Source organism: Melitaea cinxia, chromosome 24 (assembly GCF_905220565.1).
Source record: "Melitaea cinxia chromosome 24, ilMelCinx1.1, whole genome shotgun sequence".
Lineage (NCBI taxonomy): Eukaryota > Metazoa > Arthropoda > Insecta > Lepidoptera > Nymphalidae > Melitaea > Melitaea cinxia.
In genome coordinates, this window is record NC_059417.1 from 917,920 (window position 1) to 944,281 (window position 26,362).

General features: G+C 37.2%; 1 protein-coding gene across 1 annotated transcript; it reads right to left on the minus strand.

Moving 5' to 3' along the window:
• Positions 1-780: 780 nt before the first annotated feature.
• LOC123665737 lies at positions 781-22,334 on the minus strand. Its single transcript, XM_045599998.1, has 5 exons — positions 22,205-22,334; positions 4,778-7,249; positions 4,082-4,330; positions 1,116-1,739; positions 781-1,001 (listed from the first exon to the last, which is right to left on the minus strand). The coding sequence occupies exons 2-5, from the start codon at positions 7,233-7,235 to the stop codon at positions 781-783; spliced, it is 3,552 nt and encodes a 1,183-aa protein (XP_045455954.1). The 5' UTR covers positions 7,236-7,249; positions 22,205-22,334.
• Positions 22,335-26,362: the final 4,028 nt, after the last annotated feature.

Sequence of the window (26,362 nt, forward strand, 5' to 3'; positions counted from 1 at the left end):
TGGCTACACCTGTATATAAGCTATATATATATCTTTATATAGCAGCTCTAGTTAGTTACTTTAGTTCGAGCCGAATACAACTTTGCCTTTGAGCTGTTCCTCATATTGGAGCATTCGAATTCTTAAATATACAAAACCATATGTTGCTTAGTTACAATAGATTTGGTCACGTATCAATGAGTAATATACACAGAATTTTATATTTATTTTAATGTATTAATTTGCAATACACTCAGTGTTCAGATTAACAAAATGCGGACTCGAAGCCTTTGCAATGTCTATTTGAAGTATTGTAATTTTCGGGCAACTTTTTCAGTCGAGTGCGACTATTGTAAAATCATTTGGGTCACCAATTATCAGTATATTGATAAAAGTTTCATAAATTATCATATACGAAGAGTCCATAGAACGTATCAGCAGCGAAATGGAACTCATTGTCCGCAAATTTAACCTGAACAAAATAAATTCACACATATTTCATAATTCACTTAATACTGTAACAACCATGATATTGCTTAATTTACAAATTTTAAAATATAATTACAATATACAATAATTATAAGTAAATTAATACTTTATCACTATACGAGAACTTAAACGAATCATGTTCACGCTGATATGCGTCTTCTTTGGACAAAAAGCGTGAGCGATTTGGACCCATGGCTAATGAAGAGCTGATGATGCTATTAGATCTAAATATTCCACAATTTTATTTCGAAAAGCTATATTTGTGATTGAATGTAGGTAATTAATGTAAACATTTTATGAAATAAAAAAATTTTAACAATTTTTTTCTTCATAGTTTCTGATAATGTCAACAACTGAATATAGCCACTGTATGGAATTACGAACAATTCGTTCTTCGTTAGCCAGGTTTCGTCTCTCAGCCAGGAGGGCTCTAGCTTGGTCTGAGTCGCGCGACGCGGCACGGGTTATGTGAGCAGATTCCACGCGTAACGACGTGTTTAGCTTGTGGAGATCAGTTATTTCCTTTTTGCGAGCTGAAACACATTACATTTACATTTATGCCGATAAAATTTAAAGTGTAATGTCGTATGAAATCAATACAATTAATAAAGGTGAACCTCTTTTTCTACATTAAGTAAAGTACGTACCTATTTCGTATTCTTTATACGCTTTCGTAATAGCATCGACCCCTGTCCAAGAAAATGATCTTTCAACTTGGCAGCTAAAATCGTGAACTTTTTCAGAATCATCAACGAACATTTCGTTGACACCAGCCGCCGAGTTTTGTGGTTCGTCCATTGAGGTCGCTGGAGTTGTAGTTGCAATGGCGACAGTTTGTGTTGTCTTTAACGAAATTATCTTAGAAATACTTGGAATATTTATATTGGGGTAATACTTTCCTAGGTTCGTTCGTTTCTGGATGTTTTCACTGTCGAAACCGGGATTAAGATCTCTTTTCCGGGTGTCCTGACCACTAAAGTGTTTAACGCTTCTGTCCGCCATTTTCGATAGTCTATTTAATTCTGAAAAGTTCTTTTCTGCAAGCACTTTTATACTGTCCCCATCTTCGCAGAAAGAATCCAACCTTTTTTTGATTAGATTGTTATTTTCGTTAACATGTTTCTTTATTTCCGTTAAAATTTGCAACTGACCCTTTGTATCTAGCTCGACAATTTCTTTTTGAAGTCTGGGTTGTTTAAGTATTCCCGACCCATCAGAACCATCTCTACGTTTTCTCTCTTTTATTATCTCTTGCCAAACTTTTTCGTAATCTGAAAAAGTACATAATTATTAATAAATATATGTGTTTGCTCGCAAACGAAAAAAGCCGACTTCAATCCATCGACAAGTAATACCTACAACGTTAGTAGACGAAAAAAAATAACAAACGCACTAGTCGTCACTACGATTTTCGAGGGTTTCCCTTGATTTCTATTGGATTCCATCATCAGAACCTGGTTTCCTTATCATGGTACCACATTTGAAATATTTCCGTTTCAACAAAAAAAGAGTTATCAAAATCGGTTCATAAACGACGAAGTTATCCCCGAACATACATTAAAAAAAAACATATATATACGGTCGAATTGAGTAACCTCCTCCCTTTTAAAAGTCGTTTAAAATATTTATACAAAGAAATTAAAATCCCTTGATAGACATTTGCATAAACACAATTAAATTTTATATTTTCCAGAAAATAAATTTAATGCTGCTATTAAAAATAATTAACTTAAAGAGCTAGAGCATATTACGAGTATTAGACTCAAGATTATATTGATAATAAACACTTAAAGGCTACTAGTTAAAGCTTAATAAGTCCCGAGACTAAGTACTAAAAAAAGGTCTTTTTTATAAAATTAATTTTTATTCATCAACATAGTCTCCTCCAAGAGCGATACAGTCCCTCCAACGCTTTTCTAACTTTTCTATCCCATGTGTGTAGAACGATTTGTCTTTGGCTTCAAAATAAGCCTCCGTTGCTGCGATAACTTCACTATTTGAGTCAAATTTCTTACCCTGAAGCATTTTTTTGAGGTCTACAAACAGCCAGTAATCGCTGGGGGCCAAGTCTGGCGAATAAGGGGGATGAGGAAGCAATTCGAAGCCCAATTCGCTAATTTTGGCCATCGTTCTCACGGACTTGTGACAAGGCGCGTTGTCCTGGTGAAACACCACTTTCTTTTTGTTCATGTGAGGCCGTTTATCCGCAATTTCGTACTTCACTCGCTCCAATAAGCACATGTAATAGTCACTATTTATATTTTGCCCCTTTTCAAGGTAGTCGATGAAAAGTATTCCATGCGCATTCCAAAATATAGACGCCATAACCTTACCGGCCGATTTCTGAGTCTTTGGACGCTTCGGGAGGCTTTTACCAGCCGCTCTCCACTCCGCTGCCTGCCGATTGGATTCCGGAGTGAAATAGTATATCCAGGTTTCATCCATTGTTACATACCGACGTAAAAAATCCTTTTTATTATGATTCATCAGCGCCAAACATCGCTGTGAATCATTGATACGTTGTTCCTTTTGATTAGTTGTAAGCAAACGCGGCACCCACTTAGAAAAAAGCTTTTTCATGGCCAAATTTTTATGTAAAATAGTGAAAACACTACCAGCTGAAATCTTCACTATCTCGGCTATCTCTCGCACTTTTACCTTCCGATCTTCCAATACGATTTTGAGGACTTGGTTAATATTTTGTTGAGTCACTGCTTCATTTGGACGACCTGAGCGTTCCCCATCATTGGTGTCCATGCGACCGCGTTTGAAGTCGGCATACCACCGACAAATGGTTGCTTTAGAGGAAGCTGATCCTGCATAACATTTTATAAGCCATTGCTGTGCTTCAACGGTATTTTTTCCCATTAAAAAACAATGTTTTATCAACACGCGAAACTCGTTTTTTTCCATTGTATCGAAATTACAACCGTAGCGTCACTTAAATGTTTCAAAATCAATAATTTTATTATTCCATTTTTAAAAATTTGACACATATTCTTGTATTGATAGCCAGTACTTTTAAAAATCAAAAGAGTTTTTAATATATGCGCCATTTCCAGGTTAGTCTCGGGACTTATTGAACGATCTAGTATATAATGATGGTTTAAATACTTTAAATGTCTACGCGAATTAAGAAAGTCATGATTTTTTTTACTACTCTTAATATACGTTAGTACAAATTTCTTTACAAATGTTGAAAAAAAATTAAGTACAAAAAAGACTTATTACACAGCCGTATCATTATCATTACAGCCTATACAGTCCACTGCTGGACATAGGCCTCCACAAGGTTACGCCAAAAATAACGCGAACTCATGTGTTTTGCCCATAGTCACCACGCTGGGCAGACGGGTTGGTGACCACAGTACTGGCTTGTCGCACCGAAGACGCTGCTGCCCGTCTTCGGCCTGTGTATTTCAAAGCCAGCAGTTGGATGGTTATCCCGCCATCGGTCGGGTTTTTAAGTTCCAAGGTGGTAGCGGAACTGTGTTATCCCTTAGTCGCCTCTTACGACACCCACGGAAAGAGAGGGGCTGGCTATATTCTTTAGTACCGTAGCCACACAGCCGTAAACTTCTTCCTTAACCAAATAATATAATGTATAAATAACCTTGTTTGTATTGTGGAGATGCTTTAATCAAATTTAAATTTGACAAAAACTTCCGTTTCCTTGTTTGATCGACAGCTTGTTCTGTTTCTACTAAAACTGTATTTAATTTTTTAAAACTCGAATTACATCCTTTAGACTGTTCTGGAACAGTTTTTTCATTGACTAGACAATCTATTCTTCCGGCAGCTATGTATGCCAACGCCACTGCATCGCGTTTTAATGTTCTTTCCTGACGATCCAATTCTCTTTCTGAAAGTTATTTAGAAATTAATTACTTCAAATATTTACCTACTAAAATTTAGAAATAATACTTTCCATCATCATCATCACTTCAGCCTATCGCAGTCCACTGCTGTACATAGTTGCTCCACTAGCTCGCACCAAAAATGACGTAAACTCATGTGTGTTGCCCATAGTCACCACGCTGGGCAGGCGGGTTGGTGACCTCAGGGCTGGCTTTGTCGCACCGAAGACGCTGTTGTCCATCTTTACCTTAGTATTTCAAAGCCAGTAGTTAGATGGTTATCCCGCCATCGCACCGGTCGGCTTTTTAAGTTCCAAGTTGGTAGAGGAACTGTGTTATACCTTAGTCGCCATTTACGATACATGTATGGGGTGACTATATTCTTTAATGCCGTAACCACACAGCTTACTATAATACTTTTAAATATACATTATTAAGAACAAAAAAAATACCTTTGAATTCATCTTTAGACGCTAGCCTAAAATTAGAGAGAAATTCGGCTTGTTTGCCGATATTATATGCCTTAGTATCATTCTTCGCCGGACCGTCCCCGTACTCTTCTATTATAGAATTATAAGTTTCTAATTCATCCTCTCCGTAATCACTATCGCTGTCGGTACTATCTGCTTCTATATTAATTTTGGTACTTGAAAATTCCTTGTAAATTTCAGCTTTCATTTTTTCTGGTGTTATTATATTTTTTAAATGGTCCAGATTTTTTTTCGCTTCAGTCTTTTGATTTTCATTATTTTGGTTAAATTTTGGATCTCGATTTGACAAATACTTTAATCTGCGTAACCTTTTTCTCTGTTCGTAAATATCGAGTGAACTTATTTCATCTAATTTAGTTAACTTAGGCCTTATGTTTGTTATTACTATCTTTGGTTGTAGCTTAGAGTCCATTTGATAAGGACAAGCAATGTATAGCTTATCATTTGTTTTTGTTTGTTCAAAATTTTTCTGTACATCCCTTTTAGTTTGCCCTGCGATCTTCGGATATTCGCCTTTGATGAATGTCTGGTTCAATTTATTATCCGTGTCTACTATCATGGGGACTTGATAGACAATTTGAGGATTCATTATAACTTTTTGATTTAAAGTTTGAAAAAGTAAGTCAGACTTACCATTTTTGCTGGGAAGTGTTTGCAACACGTTATTATTTGATTTTAAAACATGTATTTCTTTTCCCGATGGTATATTTTGACTTTTATTTGCTACTTTTACATCATTACTGGGAGTCGCCATTGAGTCATTTTGCTTGTTTTCGTTGGCTGTTACTCGTAATTTAGTACTTTCGTTACTAACTTTAGAATTATTTTTGATCATCATTAAATTTGCTGGAAATTGTACGTTGCTAAGATAAACAAAGTTTGGTTGCAAAGCAACATTTTTCATTTCAGCTTGATTTGGTTTTTCCATTTTAGGTTTTATCTTTAAGTCTTGTTCTTGTAAAGTACCTTGTGATTTCTCCTTCACGACAATCTTATTACCATAAATTTGATTTTCAGTTATTAAATTTTCGAAGTCATTCTCGTCGCAGTTATCTTGATGCATGCGTTTTAATGAAACAACTTTTGAAGATGTATTATTTTCATTGACGAGTTCATCTTTACATTTTTTTAGCTGACTTGATGGTCGTGAAGGAGCTTGCAGGTTTTTTGAATCGAAATTTGTTCTTTGTAATAATACTTGTGGGTTTTGTTGTTGGATCGCTAAGAGCATTTTAGCGTTAGATGGATTTTTATTTGGTATAAAGACAATTTGATTTTTTGATTCATTAAATGCTGAATCGGGTGATTTACTTTGAAAATTAGATTTGTTCGATTCTATATTAATCGGATTAAATAATGGACAGGCTGTCGTATTTGTAGATGAGGAACTAAATATTGGTTCTTTGCTGTCATTGGATATTTCTGGTTTTACTTCGGATGTTTTATATTGATTATCTGTTTTATTAATCACCTCTGCCGCATTAATTAACGTACTAATGCTATTATTAGGAGGTGCCATAGCTGATATGTCTTTGATATCAGATTCTTTAGGTGCAGTTTTAATAATAATGTTGCTTTGTATTTCAATTTTCGGTCCACTTTCTTTTACATTTGGTGTGTGAAATGCTGGGTTAAAAGTTTTTTTTTGTAAATTATTTTGAAATAATGAATCTGGCGGGTTATTTACACATTTCATGTCAATTTTACTGATAGGTATACTGGTTTTTAAACTAAATCTTTCAGGAACCTTCTTTTTAATGTCTTTACTCCCAACCTGTGGAGGTATTGTGACGATAGCTCCAGAACCTTGAGTTATTGATGTTACACTCATTTTTGCCTCCGAAGTTTTAGTTTTATTATCTTCACTGAGAGAAACGGCAGGAATAATTTCAGGCATAAACTGTTCTTCGAAATCTGTCTCTATTTTAGGTAAACTGTTCCGCGTTGTTTCCGCTACTGTGTTTTCTTTTTTTTCATTTTCGTTCGAAACAAAAGTAGTATCTTTAGCCGATGTGACAGGAAAGGGGATGAAATCTGTGTTATTATTATCTGTATTAACAGCGGGAGGTATAGTTGTTGAACTAGGTTGAACAAGTCCTGAATACGATACTGGTTGAAAGGCGGAATATCCGGGGACTGAGTACATATAACCGCCATAACTTGGATACCCTGGTTCGACTTGTTTTGTAGTTGTCACACTCGGATTTGGATTAGGTATTGAAGAAGGTGAGATTTTAGGAGAATGCGAAATAATTTTTGGAGGTATAAATGTGGGAGGGCATTGCTTTTCGGGAAATTGTTGATCTTCGGGTTTTAAAGGTTCAGTAGGTTTAATTACTACAGCTGCACTCGGTACGGCATTCGGTTCTGTCGCCGTTTTTGGATGCTCTTCTTCAATCGGCGTTGCTAGTTGACTCATTTTCCCCGGTCTAGCTGTAGACACAAAAAAATTCAATTATATAGCTACTGCTACAATGTAGTGTCACAGTTGTTGGATTTTATAAGGAAATGCCATATAATATAAAATATATCTTAAAATAAGATGTTAGAAAGGCTAAATATTACAAAATAAAACATTTACTGTTTATTACAAGCAAAACGTAACACTAATAAACAATTCGGTTTTTTTAACTGAGCTAAAAATCATTTTACGCCTTTTGAAAAAAAAAACAATATTAAGCAAACAAAGCAGAAAAAAAGTGCAGTTTCAAAGAAATTTTACAAATGCATACTAGTTAGTTGAAGTATATTTGAGGATCAGTAATTATAGTTAGTATTATTTGCAAAGATTTATACCATACGAAAATTCATTGCGTGTCTGTTTGTGTATAAAACCGTTACATTGATATATTTACTACCTATGCTAGGATTTACTTTTTACACGATTAGATTGGCAAACAAGCGTACAGCCTGACGGTAAGCGGTGACCGAAGTGCTTGCAGTCGAAATACTAGTACCTTGTAGTGCAATATTTTTAATAGATTTAACTCTCTGTCCTATTGCCTCCACCGGTGACAAAAGGGCTGGCACAGAGAATCGGTATTGCGATTCAACGGAAAAATGGTGCCAGCATTCTTAACAGCATTCAACGCGAACATGACTCATACAACTATTTGTAAATATTTATTTTATTTATGGCTTAGTTCTTAAGTTGTTCATATATATATATATATGTGTGTGTGTGCTGTGTGGCTACGGCACTAAAGAATTTAGCCACCCCCTCTCTTTCTGTGGGTGTCGTAAGAGGCGACTAAGGGATAACAAGTTTCCACAACCACCTTGGAACTTAAAAAGCCGACCGATGGCGGGATAACCATCCAACTGCTGGCTTTGAAATACACAGGCCGAAGACGGGCAGCAGCGTCTTCGGTGCGACAAAGTCAGCCCTGCGGTCACCAACCCGCCTGCCCAGCGTGGTGACTATGGGCAAAACACATGAGTTCACGTTATTTTTGGCGTCAACTTGTGGAGGCCTATGTCCAGCAGTGGACTGTATAGGCTGTAATGAATGAATGAAAATATATATATATATATATGGTCTTCTGTAAAATTGAGACATTTTCCCAGTCGGACTGCATCAGATTTTGAGCAGGATGCTTCCTGCTGTGTCCTACCTCAATGTTATTCCACTGCGTATTTAAAATTCAGTTTAAATGGTTTTAAGTGAAAGCATTATACGATACGATGTTCAACTAAGACGGGTAAAACTTTTTAAATATCTAGGTCATTACATTTCCGCGGATCTCAGGGATCATGCTGACATAGAACGTGAACGAAGGGCACTTGCCGCCAGGTGTAATATGCTGGCCCACAGGTTTGCTCGCTGTAGCAACGATGCTAAAATAACCTTGTTTAAAGCATATTGTCAAACTTTTTATACGTGTGCCCTGTGGACCAGGCTTAGTAAAAAAATCGCTGGACGCACTTAGAGTGCAATATAACAATGGTTTTAGGATCTTGTTGAGACTGAGACGCTTCTGTAGTGCGTCTGCAATGTTTACTGAAGCGAATACTGACTCCTTTTTCGCAATCTTGACGAAACGGACCGCCTCTCTATTAAATAGAATGCGGCTCAGTTCTAACAAAATTCTGAAAATTTTCAGTGCTAAGCTTGCTGAGCCTATGCTTCAGCACTTTGTTGGCGTAGTGGTGAGGCAAGAAAGGTTAAGCAAGTGAATTGGTAAATTGTTAATTTTAATTTAAGTACACTAACGTAGTTGTAAGTTACTAATGTTACTAACAAGTGGACTGTAAGTCTTAATTAAATAAAATTATTATTATTATATTATTATTATTATGTGCATGTTTCTGGACTGTGATATATTTAATCTTTCATTGACCATATTTTATTCTCATATTAGATATTTTGTTTAAAGGTAATATTTAAAATTATTTAAAATTATAATTATATAATTTTTACTATCACTTTTAAACATTTTTAATTTAGATTTGTTGACATTCTTATTGATCGATACAATGTTTTATTTATGGTGTTTTTGATGTAATCTGTAAATTGGATAGTTTCACACTCTCTTTAATCTCATTGACTCGTGTAAGTTTGCTTGGTTTTGAGGCGCATCTACGCCACGTACTTGTTATGTGTTATTAGTCGTTGGAAACTGTTCTGGTGATGATTTTCCAAATATGTGCTAATTTGTAAAAATTATTATATACGTAGATATTAAAAATAGCACGGTGTCGTCTCCTGTCAAAGATTTTCATTGTAATATGAAACTTTGAATAGTTACGGGTAGAAACCCGTAAAGAGCTCACTATAGACGGCGCCACAGTTCGCTTAAACCGAATATAAAAATCATCATATCAAAAATTTTGATCTAGCGGGTACATCGTTCCTTAGCTTAATTGGCTAGAGCGCCGACACGGTCAGTCGGAGACGCGGGTTCGAACCCCCACTGGAGCGGTCAATTATTGATATGATATTCAAAAATGTTTATTATATACTGTTTGTTTGCACTGAGAATAAATAAATAGATAAATTAATTAATTAATTAAAAGCTGGATGAAGCGGAACTATTGTACTTTTTAAGCGGTTTTAATGAAGTCTTTAATTTCTTTTTCATTTTCAGTAGCGAATTAAAGCGTTGTAAGAAGCCACGTCACATATATTACATATATCTTCCAATAATAATTCATAAATTAAAATTGTTTTGATAAATTCGATTCGCAAACCCGCATTGGGGTAGCGTTTTAAATTAAACTAAGATACTTCTCTTACATGGGGAAAGAGGCCTATGCCCAGCAGTGGGATATTACAGGCTAAAGCTAAGGTGATAAATACAATTCTTTTCCCACAAATAGGAGAAATAATTATAAAAGAAGAAGTAATTATAAAAATATATATTTAGCTTTAGGTGATTATTTCTTTGTGTTTGTACTTAAATAAAATAATTGTGTTTGCAGGCAAACGAAGAAAAACCGACTTCAATTATATGGATAAGTAATACAACATAGGTAGACAAAAAAATAGTCAAGAAAATACGCATTATCAAAGATTACTCCAAAAGTTATTATCAGATATCGATGAAATTTCAATGAGACGACATGATAAACATCGGCTTTCGATTAAATTAAAAATTATTAAAATCGGTACACCCAGTAAAAAGTTATGCGGATTTTCGAGAGTTTCCCTCCATTTCTCTGGGATCCTATCATCAGATCCTGGTTTCCCTATCATCCTTATCTCCTTTCCAACGAAAAAGGAATTGTCAGAATCGGTTCATAAACGACGGAGTTATCCACGAACATACATAAATATATATATCTATAATCTATAATCTATAATATATATAAAAGCGAAAGGTCACTCACTCATCACGAAATCTCCGAAACTATAACACCTACAAACTTGAAATTTGGCAGGTAGGCTCCTTATAGAACGTAGGCATCCGCTAAGAACGGATTTTACGAAACTCTACCCCTAAGGGGGTAAAACGGGGGTTGCAAATTTGTAGGAAAGTCCTATGTTTTTGAAGTAAGAGACTTGAAATTTAAAATGTATACTCTATAGATGGTGAAAAGGTGTCCAGATAATCTATTTTTAGAAATAAACTCCCTTTTGGGGTTAAAACGGGGGATGGTAAGTTAACTCACTCATCATGAAATCTCCGAAACTAGACCAACTACAAATTCGGAATTTGGCAGGTAGGTTTCTTATAGGGCGTAAACATCCGCTAAGAACGGATTTTACGAAACTCGACCCCTAAGGGGATGAAATGGGGGTTGCAAGTTTGTATGAAAGTCCTATATTTTTGAAGTAAGAGACTTGAAATTTAAAATGTATGCTCTATAGATGGTTAGGAGGTGTCCAAATAATGTATCTTTAGAAATCAACTCCCTTTTGGGGTTAAAACGGGGGATGGTAGGTTGACTCACCCATCATGAAATCTCCGAAAGTATAACAGTTACAAACTTGAAATTTGGCAGGTAGGTTCTTTATAGGACGTGGACATTTACTAAGAACTGATTTTACGAAACTCCACCCTCGAAGGGGTAAAACGGGGATTGGAAGGTTGTATGAAAGTCCTATGTTTTTTAAGTAAGAGACTTGAAATTTAAAATGTATGAATGGATGTAAAAAAAGTTACTCAGTGTAATAAGCATTTCAAGTGATTCAAATAAAAAAAATGTGTTAAATATCTTAATAGTAATGCATATCTTCATAACCACGCGGATGTAGTCGCGGGCAACAGTTAGTGTATTATAAAACAATGCCCCCAAAAGTGTATCTGATAGATTTCCCCAAAATCTACTGAACGGATTTTCATGTGATTCAAGAGGAAGGTTTACGGAACGGCTAAGACGATTTTGATGAGAGTTTCACTGGAAGTTTGCCGGGAAAACTTTGTGACACACTGATTTCAACGCGGGCGAAGCCGCGGGCACAGCTAGTATATATATATATGTATATATATATATATATATGTATATATATATATATATATATATGTATATATATATATATATATATATACGGTCGAATTGAGTAACCCCCTCCTTTTTTGAAGTCGGTTAAAAAAAGTATACATATTGGTTTTATAAATTTATAAAAAAATATTAATTTATAAAAAAATCGAAATCGTTGCAAATCTGTGATCAATAACCATACTTTTTTACGTCGTTGTAGTAAGTTGTAGTAGGAAATTTCCCGCTCAAAATATGAAACAGCCCGACTGGGGTATTACTTCGCCTTACAGAAGGTCACAGCTAAATAATACTGTTTTCAAACAGTATTCTGTCCAGCTGCTGAGTGTAATCTAATTCAGCTGTTGGTGAGTAAGGTTACCAGAGCTCCAATTCGGGATAGGGTCGGCAACGCGCTTGCGATGCTTCTGGTGTTGCAAGCGTCTTTAAGCTACGGTAATCACTTACCATCAGGTGAGCTGTACGCTTGTTTGCCGATCTTGTTGTATAAAAAACTACGTTTCTATAATTTTACTTGTTCGAAAATTACTTTTTAATCACTTATTTTTCGAGTTTACTCCTTAAGTAACTATATAGGGGGCGCGGTAGGAAAAAAATGGGATTGGTTTAAATGGTGTGAAACAACTGAACAGCAGTGGCGCTGAGATATGCCCTGAGAAAGACGATTTACAACGTTTTTAGCTGTTGGTGGTATACCAGTATATATTGTTCCGATACCAAAAGCATTTGATTTTAGGGATAATTTTGTTATTTTAATTAGTTAATAAAAAATTTAGTTTTTTAACATCACGATAATCATTCTTAAGCTTACGTGCACTTTTTCTTTACAACTTTTTCTGTAATCCGTTAAGAAACAAGCAAAAATTTTATTGCAATTTACTGAATATATCACTACATAGTATAAAACAAAGTCGCTTTCTATGTCCCTATGTCCCTATGTATGCTTAAATCTTTAAAACTACGCAACGGATTTTGATGCGGTTTTTTTTAATAGATAGAGTGATTAAAGACGAAGGTTTATATGTATAATAACATCCATTAAATAGTAGAGAAATACTGTTATCTTTAAGGTTCTAATGTGATGTCGTAAATAATTACGTTTTTTCCGCTTACATTGCAAACGCAGGCTGAACCCTACGAGATTTATCAAAATAATGTACTAAGTATTGTACACATTGAAAAGGTCTACAGAAAACTCCCCTATGGTATATGTCTAACTCTTATGGATATCCTACAATAACATTTTTTTGTCATTTACTTTTTACGACAAATAATGGCTAATTTTCGAAGCGATTTTGACCAATACAGCATTACCTAATCCTTATCTAATTAAATACCTTAAATACATTTTTGATTTAATATAAATCTATATGGCCCCTTACAGCATATGATTTAAATGAATATTTTCGAAGATATTACAGATTTTAAAATTGCGGAACGTAGCATTTGCGGCGGTTCCGCGGTTCTCCCTGTAGCACTTTGAATTTAGCAGCGATCGGAGGCGTTTATTATATGCGCGCCCGCGGCAGTAATGAATAAATCAAAACTACTGAATCGATTTTAATCATTTTTTCAGTGAATGACATAGGCTATATATTTTATACCCGTGCGAAGCCGGAGCGGGCCGCTAGTTATTTCCTAAACAGAACAGAACTTAGGGGGCATTTTCGAAATTATTCGCGGAGTGACGTGTTCTGATCATAATTAGCAAAGTGTAACATCAAGGAACATGGTCAATTATAATTACATATAAAGTTTAGACAATACAATATGTATCGTAGTTTCTATAAAGAATCTTATAGCTATAACGCAGAGGTACCTCCTTTCTTGGATTTTGTGTCAATTACCTATATCAAGTTCTGGTCACAGTTTAATCCACGTTTATCCTCATCAAAATTTAAACATTTTATTCGTGAATAGTCCTATACTTAAATTATAAAAATCTATTACAATAATTGTACGGTTGTTTTATGACGTAGATGTATAAAATCAGGTTTTGAACTTTATTCGATGATAATAATAAACTAACACGTTACACTCGATGGTAACCAGTAACTTTCTCTCAGTCTCCTGTGACGAGGTTCAGAAATACAGATCCGAAAAAACAACCAGACGACGACAAATATCAGGGATCGAACTGCAACCGCTAACGTCTAATACATAAATCAGATACCAGATACATTGTAAACAACTACAGGGCCCATAGCTATTCTCCCACCCTAAGTAAAGTTTTTGAAGTCTTAATGAGTCCAAAAGACCAAAATTATTTAAAAAATGTTTATCTGATGGCATGTTTTTATTTTTGCGACGTAGACTTGTAATAACTTAGTAATTTTTTTATAAAATATTATTGGGTCAATTGTTTAAAAAAATGCCATTTATACCGACAGTAGTAAGGCATTTGAAAAGTTTTCACTTGATTTATTTATTACCAGTTTCCTTTCACAGATGGCTCGATTTCTATATATCTAATAAATACCTTTATGTTGTTGCCGGTGGTTATAGATAAAATGTCTTTAAAATAATGTTAAGAATCATATTTAGGGGCTGTTCTGTGTAATATCTTCTTTTATCAAAGATTTTCTTAAATTATTTACCGTAGTAATGTAATTTTTGTTACTATCAGAAAATAGAGACTTCAACGAACAAAAAGTCCACCGACTTTTTTGAAAAAGCTGATATTTTGACGTGAGAATTTTCAATTAAAAATTAAGGTGCTTTTTCGATATTGAGCTCAAAATAAAGTGAAAAAAAAATTAATATTTTAAATTAAAAAAATTACAGTGTGTATGGGTCATACAAAGATAAGTTTTCACAAAATTTCGAAAAAATTTTTTCTTGTAAATGACAAAAATAAAAAACCAAAAACTAGGTTTTTTGAATTTTTCACGTGAATTTTGAGTTTATGTGGAAAAAGTGTAAATACAAAAGCTGTACCTAGATCTTTTTAGTGCCTACAACTTTGCCATTGAGCTTTTTTCCGCAGAATTTGTAGTTTAGCCGGAACTCGAGATAAACCGTTTTTTACCCTTACACCCACTACTAGAACAACCGCTTCCCGACCTCAAGTCGCAAGTAATTTATTTTTTCTTTCATTTTCGTTGTATTCTCTTTCTTTTACAATGGGTTTCATCCCACTATAACTTTTTTGGTTTCTAAAGCTAAAAGCACTGGTCTATAATGGCAGGAACGAAGTATAAAATAAAACTTCAAATAAATAAAACCTTTACATTTATTTTTCAGTATGACTCTTAACTCTAACATATTTTTCAAATTTTGAGGACCTTCATGACGGTACGTTGTTCAATTTTTAAATAGTGACTAGTTTCCCAATCGACCTGTTTCGCTTCAGCCTCTAATATCCCACTACTGGGCATAGACCTCTTTCTCCATGTAGGAGAAGGATCAGAACTTAATCCACCACGCTGCTTAAATGCGGGTTGGCAGATATATTCCCTGCTATGAGTAACGATCGCTATCAGGTGTACATGATAACAACCAGGACCGACCTCTTAACGTGCTCTCCGAGGCACGGTGGAGAGACTCACAAGGACTGCACAAACACCCAGACCACGGAAAACATCTGTGTAGCCAATACCAATGTTTGTCATGTGCGGGGATCGAACCCACAACCGCCAGCGCAACAGGTACAATCCATGGCTGTTATCGTTGCGCCAACGCGGCGTCGACCTGTTTGCTAGTTAAAAACTCAGGCGTTGATAACTGCAATACCAGAAGTATCGCAAAAATGTTGCCTACACTAGCCCTTATCCCCCCAGGTAACTGGTCACCTTACGTACCATAGGGTCACAATACGTCTTGAGAGACTTCTTAGCTGTTATTTTCTCTAAGATCGAGGTGTTTCCCCGATCATGTTACTCCAGATTTTGAGCAGCATATTTCCTATTGTGCCTTATCTCAGTTTTTGAGCAGAATATTTTTGATGTCTTCGATACAATCGTTTTTAAATATTATTTAACAAAATATTGTAAAATGAATATTACCAGTCAATCTAGGAGAGGATCTCAATTCAATTGCATTTTTATGTTTATTACCGGTAACTTTGTACTAAGTGCACCGATTTTGATTACTTCTTGTTTTTTTCATTTGAAAGCTTTTATTTTTCGTGGTTTCAATTCAATTTTAACGAGTTTAATAAAGCGTATTTCATTGAATACTGTTTTGACTACCTAGATCGTATTTCTTGTTAATAGTTTTTTTTTTTTTTTTTTAAGTCTACTACCTAAGAATCGATTTTCATATAAGGGGCCTCAGGTATGAAAAAATATGAGGAGTAAAATCTTATGAACGAATGACCTCGTTATATTTCTCGTATACCCTCGTTACCCTATTGGGTTCCGATAGATGGCGTAACATTTTCTAATAACGACGATAGATAGCGCTATTTTGTTCGTTTGATATGGCATTAATATTTTTCTTAGACTGTTAAGCCTTTTTGTGCCTTTAGACAATCGATCTGAAGGGGTAAGCTCCAGTCGTGCATCGGAGCTGGCACACACACTATTTTTTCGTTTGCGAACAAACCTAGTTATGCTAATAAATCATTCATGTAGCGACAAATCCTTTGTATCGATACAAAAATATTATCAGCTCATAGAACAGATCATAGACAATACAATAGTCATTTAAATACTTTGATAATAAGGATCCTGTTCAAGTCGATAAGCGACTCTTGAAATTGTTACTCATACAGTTTAAAGGATATCTTTGAGGTTGCCAATCGTTAAATTTATAGTGTTAATATAATAATCTAATAGTTATATAAACAAGTCATAGTATTTCTTATACTCTGTACTGTACTGCCATTTTTTTTTGTGTGGATATGCATATAGTTTTATTTTTAAATACAAAATAAAGAATAAGTCAATATAGGGCAGTAGTTCAATAGCAACGCATTCTTTGTTGAATGAATTACTTAGTAGGTACTTATAAATAATGTAATTTTTCACGATAACATTTTCTATGATAGCTTAGGATTAAAAATAATAATTTATACTTATAAGCGTTTATTTATCATATATTTATAAATCACAATCTTCACGCAGACGCAACTCCGAAGAAAAATCCGCCGACGAAGCCAACTGAGAAAGAACTGTTCTTCTTAACGAACCGAAGCAACTTGTCTATAACGTCCTGACTCCTACCCAAACCTTCGCGGATTCGTTCCCAGTTTACATTAATGTACCCTAGCTCTGTTGCGAAATGTAGCAGTATTACACTCCCTCCGAGACCAAATGCTGCCACTTTACCCACCCTGGCGACCCCCAAACCGGCGACCCACCCCCCAAACGTTCCCAATATTAACTCCTTACTGTTAAATTTAGATAATTTCTCAATTGTTTCATCGTAAAATGTTTTTTCTTCTTTTTCTTTTAATTCGTCTCGTCTTGATATATTACGTAAATCGATGTCCGGTATCGGCTTAGCCATATATTAACATTTTAATTCAATACCTTTCTATAAATTATTGCAACGTCTTGTTTATAATGTATGTATTTGAGATTGGACTTGTGAGATTTGACAGAACAATTTTTAATCGATATTATGACAACATAGCTTTTTATTGCCTCGTATTAGTTTTTTAGTGACAGAATATTTCAGAACACGTCTTTTTTTTTTGTTTTATTGATAGTTCGTATACCAAGTTAAACACGTTTTATCAGACTTCAAAGAGTGTTTTCAATTCGACTGTATTTTTTATATGAATTTACCTCATAACTTTTTAGTGAGTATATCGATTTTAATTATTCTTCTTTCATTTGAAAGATGCTGCATTTAATGTGGTCCCATTGAAATTTGATCGAGATGTAACGAATATTTTTTGAAGTTAATTTGAGCAAACTATATTATTAAATATGAAAATTGATAACTGACAAAAATTTACCGATATAATCGTACTGTATTTATCCATCTTACAATCACCATCACACCAGAGCGCTAAGATGGATGACGTGCTGTATCAGCGACGCCCAAACACCGACGGTCACGGGTTCGATTCTCGCTCGAAGTAGATATTTATGTTTATACAAGTTTTTATTTCGGGTCTAGTTGTGTGTCCTTGTGGGTCTCCCAACCGTGCCTCGCAGAGCACGTTAAGCTGTTGGCCCCGGTTGTTATCTTATACACCTGATAGCGATCTTTACTCATAGTAGGGAATATATCCGCAAATCCGCAGTAGAGCAGCGTGGTGGACTAAGCTCTGATCCTTCCCCTACATGGGGCAAAGATGCCTAGCCCAGTGGTGGGATATTACAGGCTGAAATGAATGTAAAATTCATCCAGATAGGTATTTTCGTTACCCACGCACTCGCGAGAACATAGTACCTAAGTCTTACAGAAATAAACTAGTTTGATTTATTAATTACGTGTAAGTCTGGTTTAAGAGCAACAACTTATTTCTAAAGGCAAAGAAGTTTATTTAATCTTATGTTGATCACACCAATTATATTTTAAAAATAATCCTGGGGAATGTGAGTAGGTCTATAGGCCACGGTAATAGCTTACCATCATACGGACCGCACGCTTGTTTGATACCAAAACCTTTAATAAGTATTTCGATACAATAAGTAAAGAACATGGCTTATTTTCGTGTAGTGATAGTGATGTTGATATTCTAGGAATAGATTATCGATTCGATTAGCATTATTAGGAAGGGACAGTGGTGCGCTCACTGTATAGACGCTCACACAAAGGCGATTGCGGGTTCAATTCCCGCTCGGGATGGATATTTGTATTTGTAATAATGTTAGGCGTTGATTAAGTCACATGTGAGACCCTCAAATTTTAATTTAGTTTAAACTGTCAAAGGTGTACACTCAACGCTGTTGGTTCCATATGAAAAGGTACAAAAATTGCCTGATATTATTAGTTTAATTTGTATTATCCATTCACGACAGAATTCAATATGGTTTTGTGAATGGTATAGTTCTAAAGGGGTTCTCATAGGTCCTCATAGAAACGTCCATGCATTTTATGCCAAAGAAATTGTTGTAAATACAATCGTTTGATTTAAAAGTTGGTGTCGGTAATTAAAAAGTAAATCTTAACCCAAATGAAAATATGTGTGCTTTTTGGTCTGAAGATGAATTTTCAGTGGATTTCTCGTCCCTTACTGGAAAAATCAGCTCTGCAGTAGATATATAGGCAGTTAGAAATGTTTTTTAACTGACCAGACCAAAAAAGAATCCTATTAGAAACATAGTTAAGAATATCCAAATAATATCTTACCTAATTATAAACTTAATTGACACATGATTTTCTGTGTCACTTTAAAGGTGCCTTCGTGTATATGTCAGCTTAATATTTTTCACATCACTAGTTTACAATGCATCCATTACGAACAGTAATCCACCCATTTTTTTAGATAAAATGTACAATATAATATAGGTTACTGGTGGAGCATTTTTTGTTCTTAATGCTGGTGGTTTTTTAGCACATAAGCTACTTAAGCTACATAAGTAAACCCTCAGAACTTGTTTAACATAATCATATAAACTACAAGTTGGACTCGCAGGTTGCAATCAGAAATATCAAACCTCAAATATCAAACGATAAAGTACAATTTTCAAAACTATCTAACCTATGACGGTATCCAAATATTTTTTTAAATGTCACTAGGTCGGCAAACAAGCGTACGGCTCACCCGATGGTAAGCGATTACCGTAGCTTATAGACACCTGCAACACCAGAAGCATCGCAAGCACGTTGCCGACCCTATCCCCAATCCCCCCAGGAGCAATAATTGTAATGTACGATAAAAATATTGTATTCATTCCGCTTAAATTTATGATCGATTTTAATTTTAGCATTTTTTTCAAAATATTGTCAGGATTTAGTCACTCATTTCATTTCCGGCAGTCCCGTTTGCATATTGGTTGGCGACAACCAATCGGAATCTAGTACGATGTGGGACTCACCAGTTGGGCATGATATGATTCGTTGACAGGACTCGGGTCTCATTCTGGTACTAGAGCTTGAAGCGGTAATATTTTAAAAGAACTCAATGTTAAAATGAAGACCTAACGAACAATCAATTATTATTTAACTTATTTCTTTTACAACATATCAGTCATGTGCTTAATACTTTACAGTAATTAGTAGATCAGTAAAACTTTTGGTAAGCGTTATCGTTGAACATGGATTCTTAATGGTGCTGTGTGGCTACGGCACTAAAGAATTTAGCCACCCCCTCTCTTCCCGTGGGTGTCGTAAGAGGCGACTAAGGGATAACAAGGTTCCACAACCATCTTGGAACTTAAGAAGCCGACCGATGGCGGGATAACCATCCAACTGCTGGCTTTGAAATACACAGGCCGAAGACGGGCGGCAGCGTCTTTGGTGCGACAAAGCCAGTACTGCGGTCACCAACCCGCCTGCCCAGCGTGGTGACTATGGGCAAAATACATGAGTTCACGTTATTTTTGGCGTAAACTGGTGGAGGCCTATGTCCAGCAGTGGACTGTATAAGCTGTAATGATGATGGATTCTTAATAGATTTTCTTAACACAGAATTTTTTAAATTTACTGAGTTTTTATGTAATGTGTTTTGTGAACGAAGTCAGTAGACTCGAATAGATTTCAACATTGCAATGTACAAAGTAAACAATGCACGTAGTATACGGTATACAGCACGTATGGTGTACAGTGTACAGCGCACGCAGTAAACATTGTACAGCGCACGCAGTGTACAGCACACGCGCTATAAAGTTTACGTTGCACGCAGTGCACAATGTACGACGCACGCAGTATTGTGTATAGCGCAGGCAGTTTATAGTGTATAGCGCACGTAGTGGTGTATAGCGCACGTAGTGGTGTATAGCGCACGTAGTGGTGTATAGCGCACGTAGTGGTGTATAGCGCACGCAGGATATAGTGTATATTGCACGCAGTGCATAATGTACAACGCACACAGTATTCAGTGTACACTGCACGCAGTGCATAATGTACAGCGCACGCAGTATACAGTGTACACTGTTATGTCACCATGTCGAACAGTGTAGGTGTGTCTGCTTCACATGAGTAACATTTCTCTGAAACTGCACAAATCACAAACGCCAACTACTTCTACCTGAAAGCGGGGACGAGGGTAGGGAATAAAAATAAAAAGCAACAGCATGCAACATGTTAATTTCACTGAATGTATTTTTCAATAAAGTCATTATATTTTTTCACTTGTTAGGTATTGTCCATGTCTAACTAAATTATGTACAGGGCGCGCTTCGGCGCCTAAATGCTCTGTCTCATTACAAAGTAAACCGTGAAAAATATTGAACACCTATTAAAAGCTAAAATTAATAATAACTATCTAAGTTACGACGTACAAAGAGTTTTTTTTTTTTTTCATAATTTTATTTATATAAAATTCGACATTTCGGGCTCCGTCAGCCGCTCGGGGAATACTGCGAGGGGTCGGTCAAGTCTTATCACGAAATGCAGCAGATATTTAAAGCCTACCTTATTACGAACGAAAATAACAATAAAACCGTTCCCGAGCGACCGACGTACATCATCTCTACGGTCAAAGTTTTTCGAACGAAAATAGTCTGGAAGGCATCCGTACGTATACGGAGACGATTTTCGAACGATTTTTGAACTTTCGACATTAAAATAAGGCGCTCCGTGCAGCGACCCGCAGACACCACACCAACCCCCCAATCCCCCTTCACCCGACCCTTTCGCATACCCGCCAGTCCAACCTGGTAAGAAAACTCATTCTATCAGACAGTCTGTCGGGTCCCTAGGAGATTTGCAGGCGAACGTATATAGCGATTGCTAAAGGTTTTTAGTTCGCTCATATAAATAGATTTCGATTTCTGATTTTTTTTTTTTTAAATACCAGCGACATAATCATTAGGAGCGGACGGCGTCGCTAGGACGACGGATAGAAGTATATAGTTACTGAGCGTCAAGCTCGAGTCTAGCTTATTCTACGCGTTCACATAGAACGCTGTAGGAACTTTTCGTCTATTGCACACGAGGTCGCCTTTCGATGGAAGCGAACGGCGGTGAGGAAAAGCAGCTCATTATATACACTTAGGCCATTACGATTTATTATAAAGCATTCGTGGATTATGAAGACATTGCAACATGAGTACAGACTGTACTAGTGTGAAATCGTATCTAACGGGGAGCGGGGAGGGCCGCGGCAAACTTTTTGACTAGTATTGGCCGTTAGCCCATGGAGGGATGCGAGGAGCTGCGGAGGGTTTGAGTGGTCACGCGGGCGATCAGACGGGCGCGGACGATGCGTACTTATTGACTAGCATTGGCCATTAACCGGTCGAGGGCTGCGAGAGGGCTGCGGAGAGCTCGAGGGGTACGCGGAGGGTCAGACGGGCGCGGGCGGCGCGGGGGCGGGCTCGGGGGCGGGGGACGGTGCGGGCGCGGCGAGCGGCGCGGGGGGGTTGGCCGCGGGCGCGGGCTCACCGCCGTCTTCGGGCTCGTCGTACGCGTAGGGCCGGTAGGGGCGGTACAGTAGGGGCGGCAGCGCGCGCGGCACGCCGTAGGGCAGCGCGTGGTGCGGCGGGTGGGTCCCGTGCGGCGGGTGGGTCGCGTGCGGCGGGTGCGCCGAGTGCGGGTGGGTCGAGTGCGGGAGGGCCGACAGCGCCTCCCGCGCGCGCGTCTCCTTCTCCCTCGCGGCGCGGTCTCGCTGCTCCTTCTCGCGTTGTTCGCGTTCTCTGTAACGAAAACAACGAACTCGGTTAGTGTACTTTTGTTTATATTTCATGCAAAATCCAATTTTATATTTAAAAAAAAAAAACAGTTTTTTTTAAAGTAACTTCGAAGTTTTTGCCTGGTTTTGCCTTCTCTGCTGAGTTAACATTCTGAATCGAATTGACGATTTGGAATTTGAATTGAAAAAACTTGAATTCGAAGGTGTAGAAGCCTATTTGAATTAAGTTATTTTTTTATTCAATATTAAACAGATGACGCCTTAACAAATTGAAAAGTCAAAAAAATTGTGCAGTTATTTTTGTAAATCGGTACCATTAAATTATGTATTAAAGGATTAGCTAAAATATTCCAAGGGATCAAAAAAAAAGTAATTTACACTGACTAGCGCGTAACTGAAGAAACAAATCATAATCTCCTCCTTTGACTACATCAACATCAGGTTTACGGATTACAACGGCAGCTTAAATAACCAGACCTCTCGGACTCACCTCTCCCTTTCTCTTTCTCTCTCTCTCTCCCTTTCCCTCTCCCGCTGCAGTGCGATCTCCTTCTCCCTCTCCTCGTGCAGCGGGGGGTGTGGCGCATGCGGCGCGTGTGGCGGGTGAGGCGCATGAGGCGCGTGTGGCCCGTGTGGCCCGTGTGGCCCATGTGGTCCGTGTGGCCCATGTGGCGCGTGTGGCACTAGTGGCAAGGGCGGTGCCAGCGGTGGGTAGAGCGCGTAGGGCGGGAGCCAGCCCACGCCTACGCCCATGCCCACTCCACCTCGGAACACTCGCTCCAGGTACATTTGTTCCTCAGCCGCTAGCCTATAATAATACAATTCTTTATTGTACACCTCAGTGTCTGCAAACAAGTGACTATGCAATAGAAGATATGCAAGGGCGGTCTTATCTAAAAAAGCATTTACTTCCAGTCATCCTTACGGCATAGGACACGATAAAGTAGCGGCGGTTATGAAGATTTTGTAATCGTCATTCAATTGATTTATCCTAGTTCTATTGAAGTGTCGAAATTCAGAGCCTGTAAAGCTAAAAATCGAGATACTTTTGAGAGATGGGTGCTTTGTAATGAATGTTTGTTTGAACTGAGGTAGGGCACAGCAGGAATTTCCTGCTCAAAATATGGAGCAGCCCGACTGGGGTAGTACCTCGATCTTACAGAAGACCACAGCTAAATAATACTGTTTTCAAGCAGTATTATGTTCCTGTTGGTGAGTAAGGTGACCAGAGCTCCTGGGGGGATTGGAGATTGGGTCGGCAACGCGCTTGCGATGCTTCTGGTGTTGCAAGCGTCTATAAGCTACGGTAATCTCTTACCATCAGGTGAGCCGTACGCTTGTTTGCCGACCTAGTGATATAAAAAAAAATCAATTTCATGGTTGGTAATGCTTCTTTGTCTGACTTTCGAGTTGGCGTCGCCGTCACAGCACTGACCGTTGCGCTTGCGGTCGCGGGTTCGATTCTCGCACATGACAAACATTTGTATTATTGTATATTGGCCATATAGATGTTTGTCGTAGTCTGGGCGTTTGTTATTGTGTATTGTGTTGTACTGTTAACTAGTTTATGGCATATCACCTAAATTCTACATCATTGATAGTAACACTAAATTACCTGTACTGCAGGGCGGCGCTGGAGTATAGCGACGGATGTGCGTAGGGTGAATACGCGGCCGGTTCCAGCAGCGGGAACGAGGCCGCGGGGTGTGATAACCTACCAAATCGTAAATATTGTTTAACTACTTATCTTATAAAATATGAAAAAGACCGATGAAGATGGCACGTGGCTAGTAACGTGTATACCGGTTATATAATATTACCGTCAACTAAACTAATGAACCTCAGAAATTTTGTCTTTGTTCAAGAATATTTTTAGACAAATCATTAAAATCGAGGAAGAAACCATTAAGTCGGAAACTATTTTAAGACCCAATTTATTAAAGTCTACGTTTTATACCAGTTTTCTTAAAACGCACGTAATGTTCATCGAATTAAAAATCTTTTTTTCGCTAGAACTTTAGAACTCCTAACGCTCTTAAGTCGAGTGAAATTCTGTTCGACCAAAAACTTTTTTATTTCTCCTGTAATTAAATATAAAGAAATGTACATTCATCGAACACTCGAGGACTACTTCTTAACATTCGACACTATTTTGTAACATTGCAAGAAAAATGGTAATGATGTTGGTAAATTTACTGCAAGCTACTTTGCTTGACGAAAAGAACGTTTGGGCACATTTTAAGCCGTTGGTCTTACAAAAGAGACTGCCATCATATAAGATGAAAGTAGTCGTATGCTTGACTACTAAAATTAAACCCTAAATAAAGAATTGAGACATGGACAAATACGTAAGAGTGATCGACAAAAAGAAAAAACTATGGAGGAAAGATAAAATAAATGCTTCGAATCATAATGAAGAGGAAACCACTCGCCGATTAAAGGGGTGTCACTCGCCCTGGACTACATAACACGAGGGAGCCGACTGAATCTTAAGTATCGACCCAAAACGCTAAAAACACGGGAAAATTGTAAGACCAATTCCGCTGCACATTTTGCTTACATAGACTAAACTTTCAAAAAAAAAAATCTATAATCTATTGGTTTTTATACAAGATACCCCCCGACAAAACGTCATGTTTCAAAAAATTCAAGATTTGCCCAACTGTGGAAAGAACCGTATAGAATAGTGGACATTATGCGTTTGTTTTACTGAGGTAAAAAATAGCACGAAATATCTTATTCAAAATTTGGTGCAGCACGTTTGGAGAAGTACCTCAACCTTACAAAAGATGACAGCTAAATAATAATGCTTCCAAGTTGCGTTCCTATTGTAGCCAGAGCTCTAGGGGTAAGGGGCACATACCAAACTCTAGTTTCTTTTAACGTCAAATTAAATCTAGAAATAGATTTAGCCTGCATGGAAGTGGGTCTTAATGCTATCTTGCCCGACAAGCCGGTGTAATGTCCCCGAAAAGGAATGTCGCTCATTTGTCTAGGAAGTAATCCTTCGTAGCTGATATCAATAACATAATAAATTTATAAATTTTAAATTTAAAATAAATATTGTAATGAAACAACTTTTTCGGATTTTATCGCGGTTTGTTAAGTTTTTTTACATACCTAATGTTTCAGATACTTTACAGCAACCATGTCACGGAGTCACGGGAGGACTCAGAGGAGTCAAAAACATAATAATCCGGTCATCTCCCGAAATCCGAAAATTCGCATAAACATTAGAAAACAATATATTAAAAAATATATATCATAATTTATACTCACCGGTCATCGGGCCGGTAGGGTTGGAAGCCGCTCGCGGGCAGGTGGTGGGGGGAGGCCCGCTTGGCCGGCGCGGGCGGCGGTTTGTCCTTGGCCGCGTCTCGCTCCGAACTCCCCGCCGCGCCTGTACACTCGCGATGTCAGCGCCGACGCGGAACACGGGTGTTTTGTACTGAGACTAGCTCCGTTACTTATACTTAGTCGTATAATCGATCAGAAAACATTATCGAGAGAGAGCGTTACAAAAAGTGTGATCGGGCGTAGCGAACGGAAGTTAAGAGAGATATTTAAGTTAGTGAAGATAGAAAGAGCGAGTTACGTAAGTTTTACTTCAATCGTGTGGTCTAAGGCACACTCGTTTTTTTCTTTTTGATCGGAATAATTTTATTTTTTAAATACTCATATTTAAATCTCGCAACCAGCTTTTATATCATACTAGCGGACTCGCCAGACGTTGTCCTGCCCGGAAAATAACTACCAAATTTGATTGCTTATATACCGATAGCAGCGCCACCTACCGGGTTCAATTGAGATAAACTCTACCCTATCTCCCAACTTGGACCAAATTACAGATACTTACAAAATTTGATAAAAATTGGTTCAGTAGTTTCGGAGTTTATTTGGAACATACATCG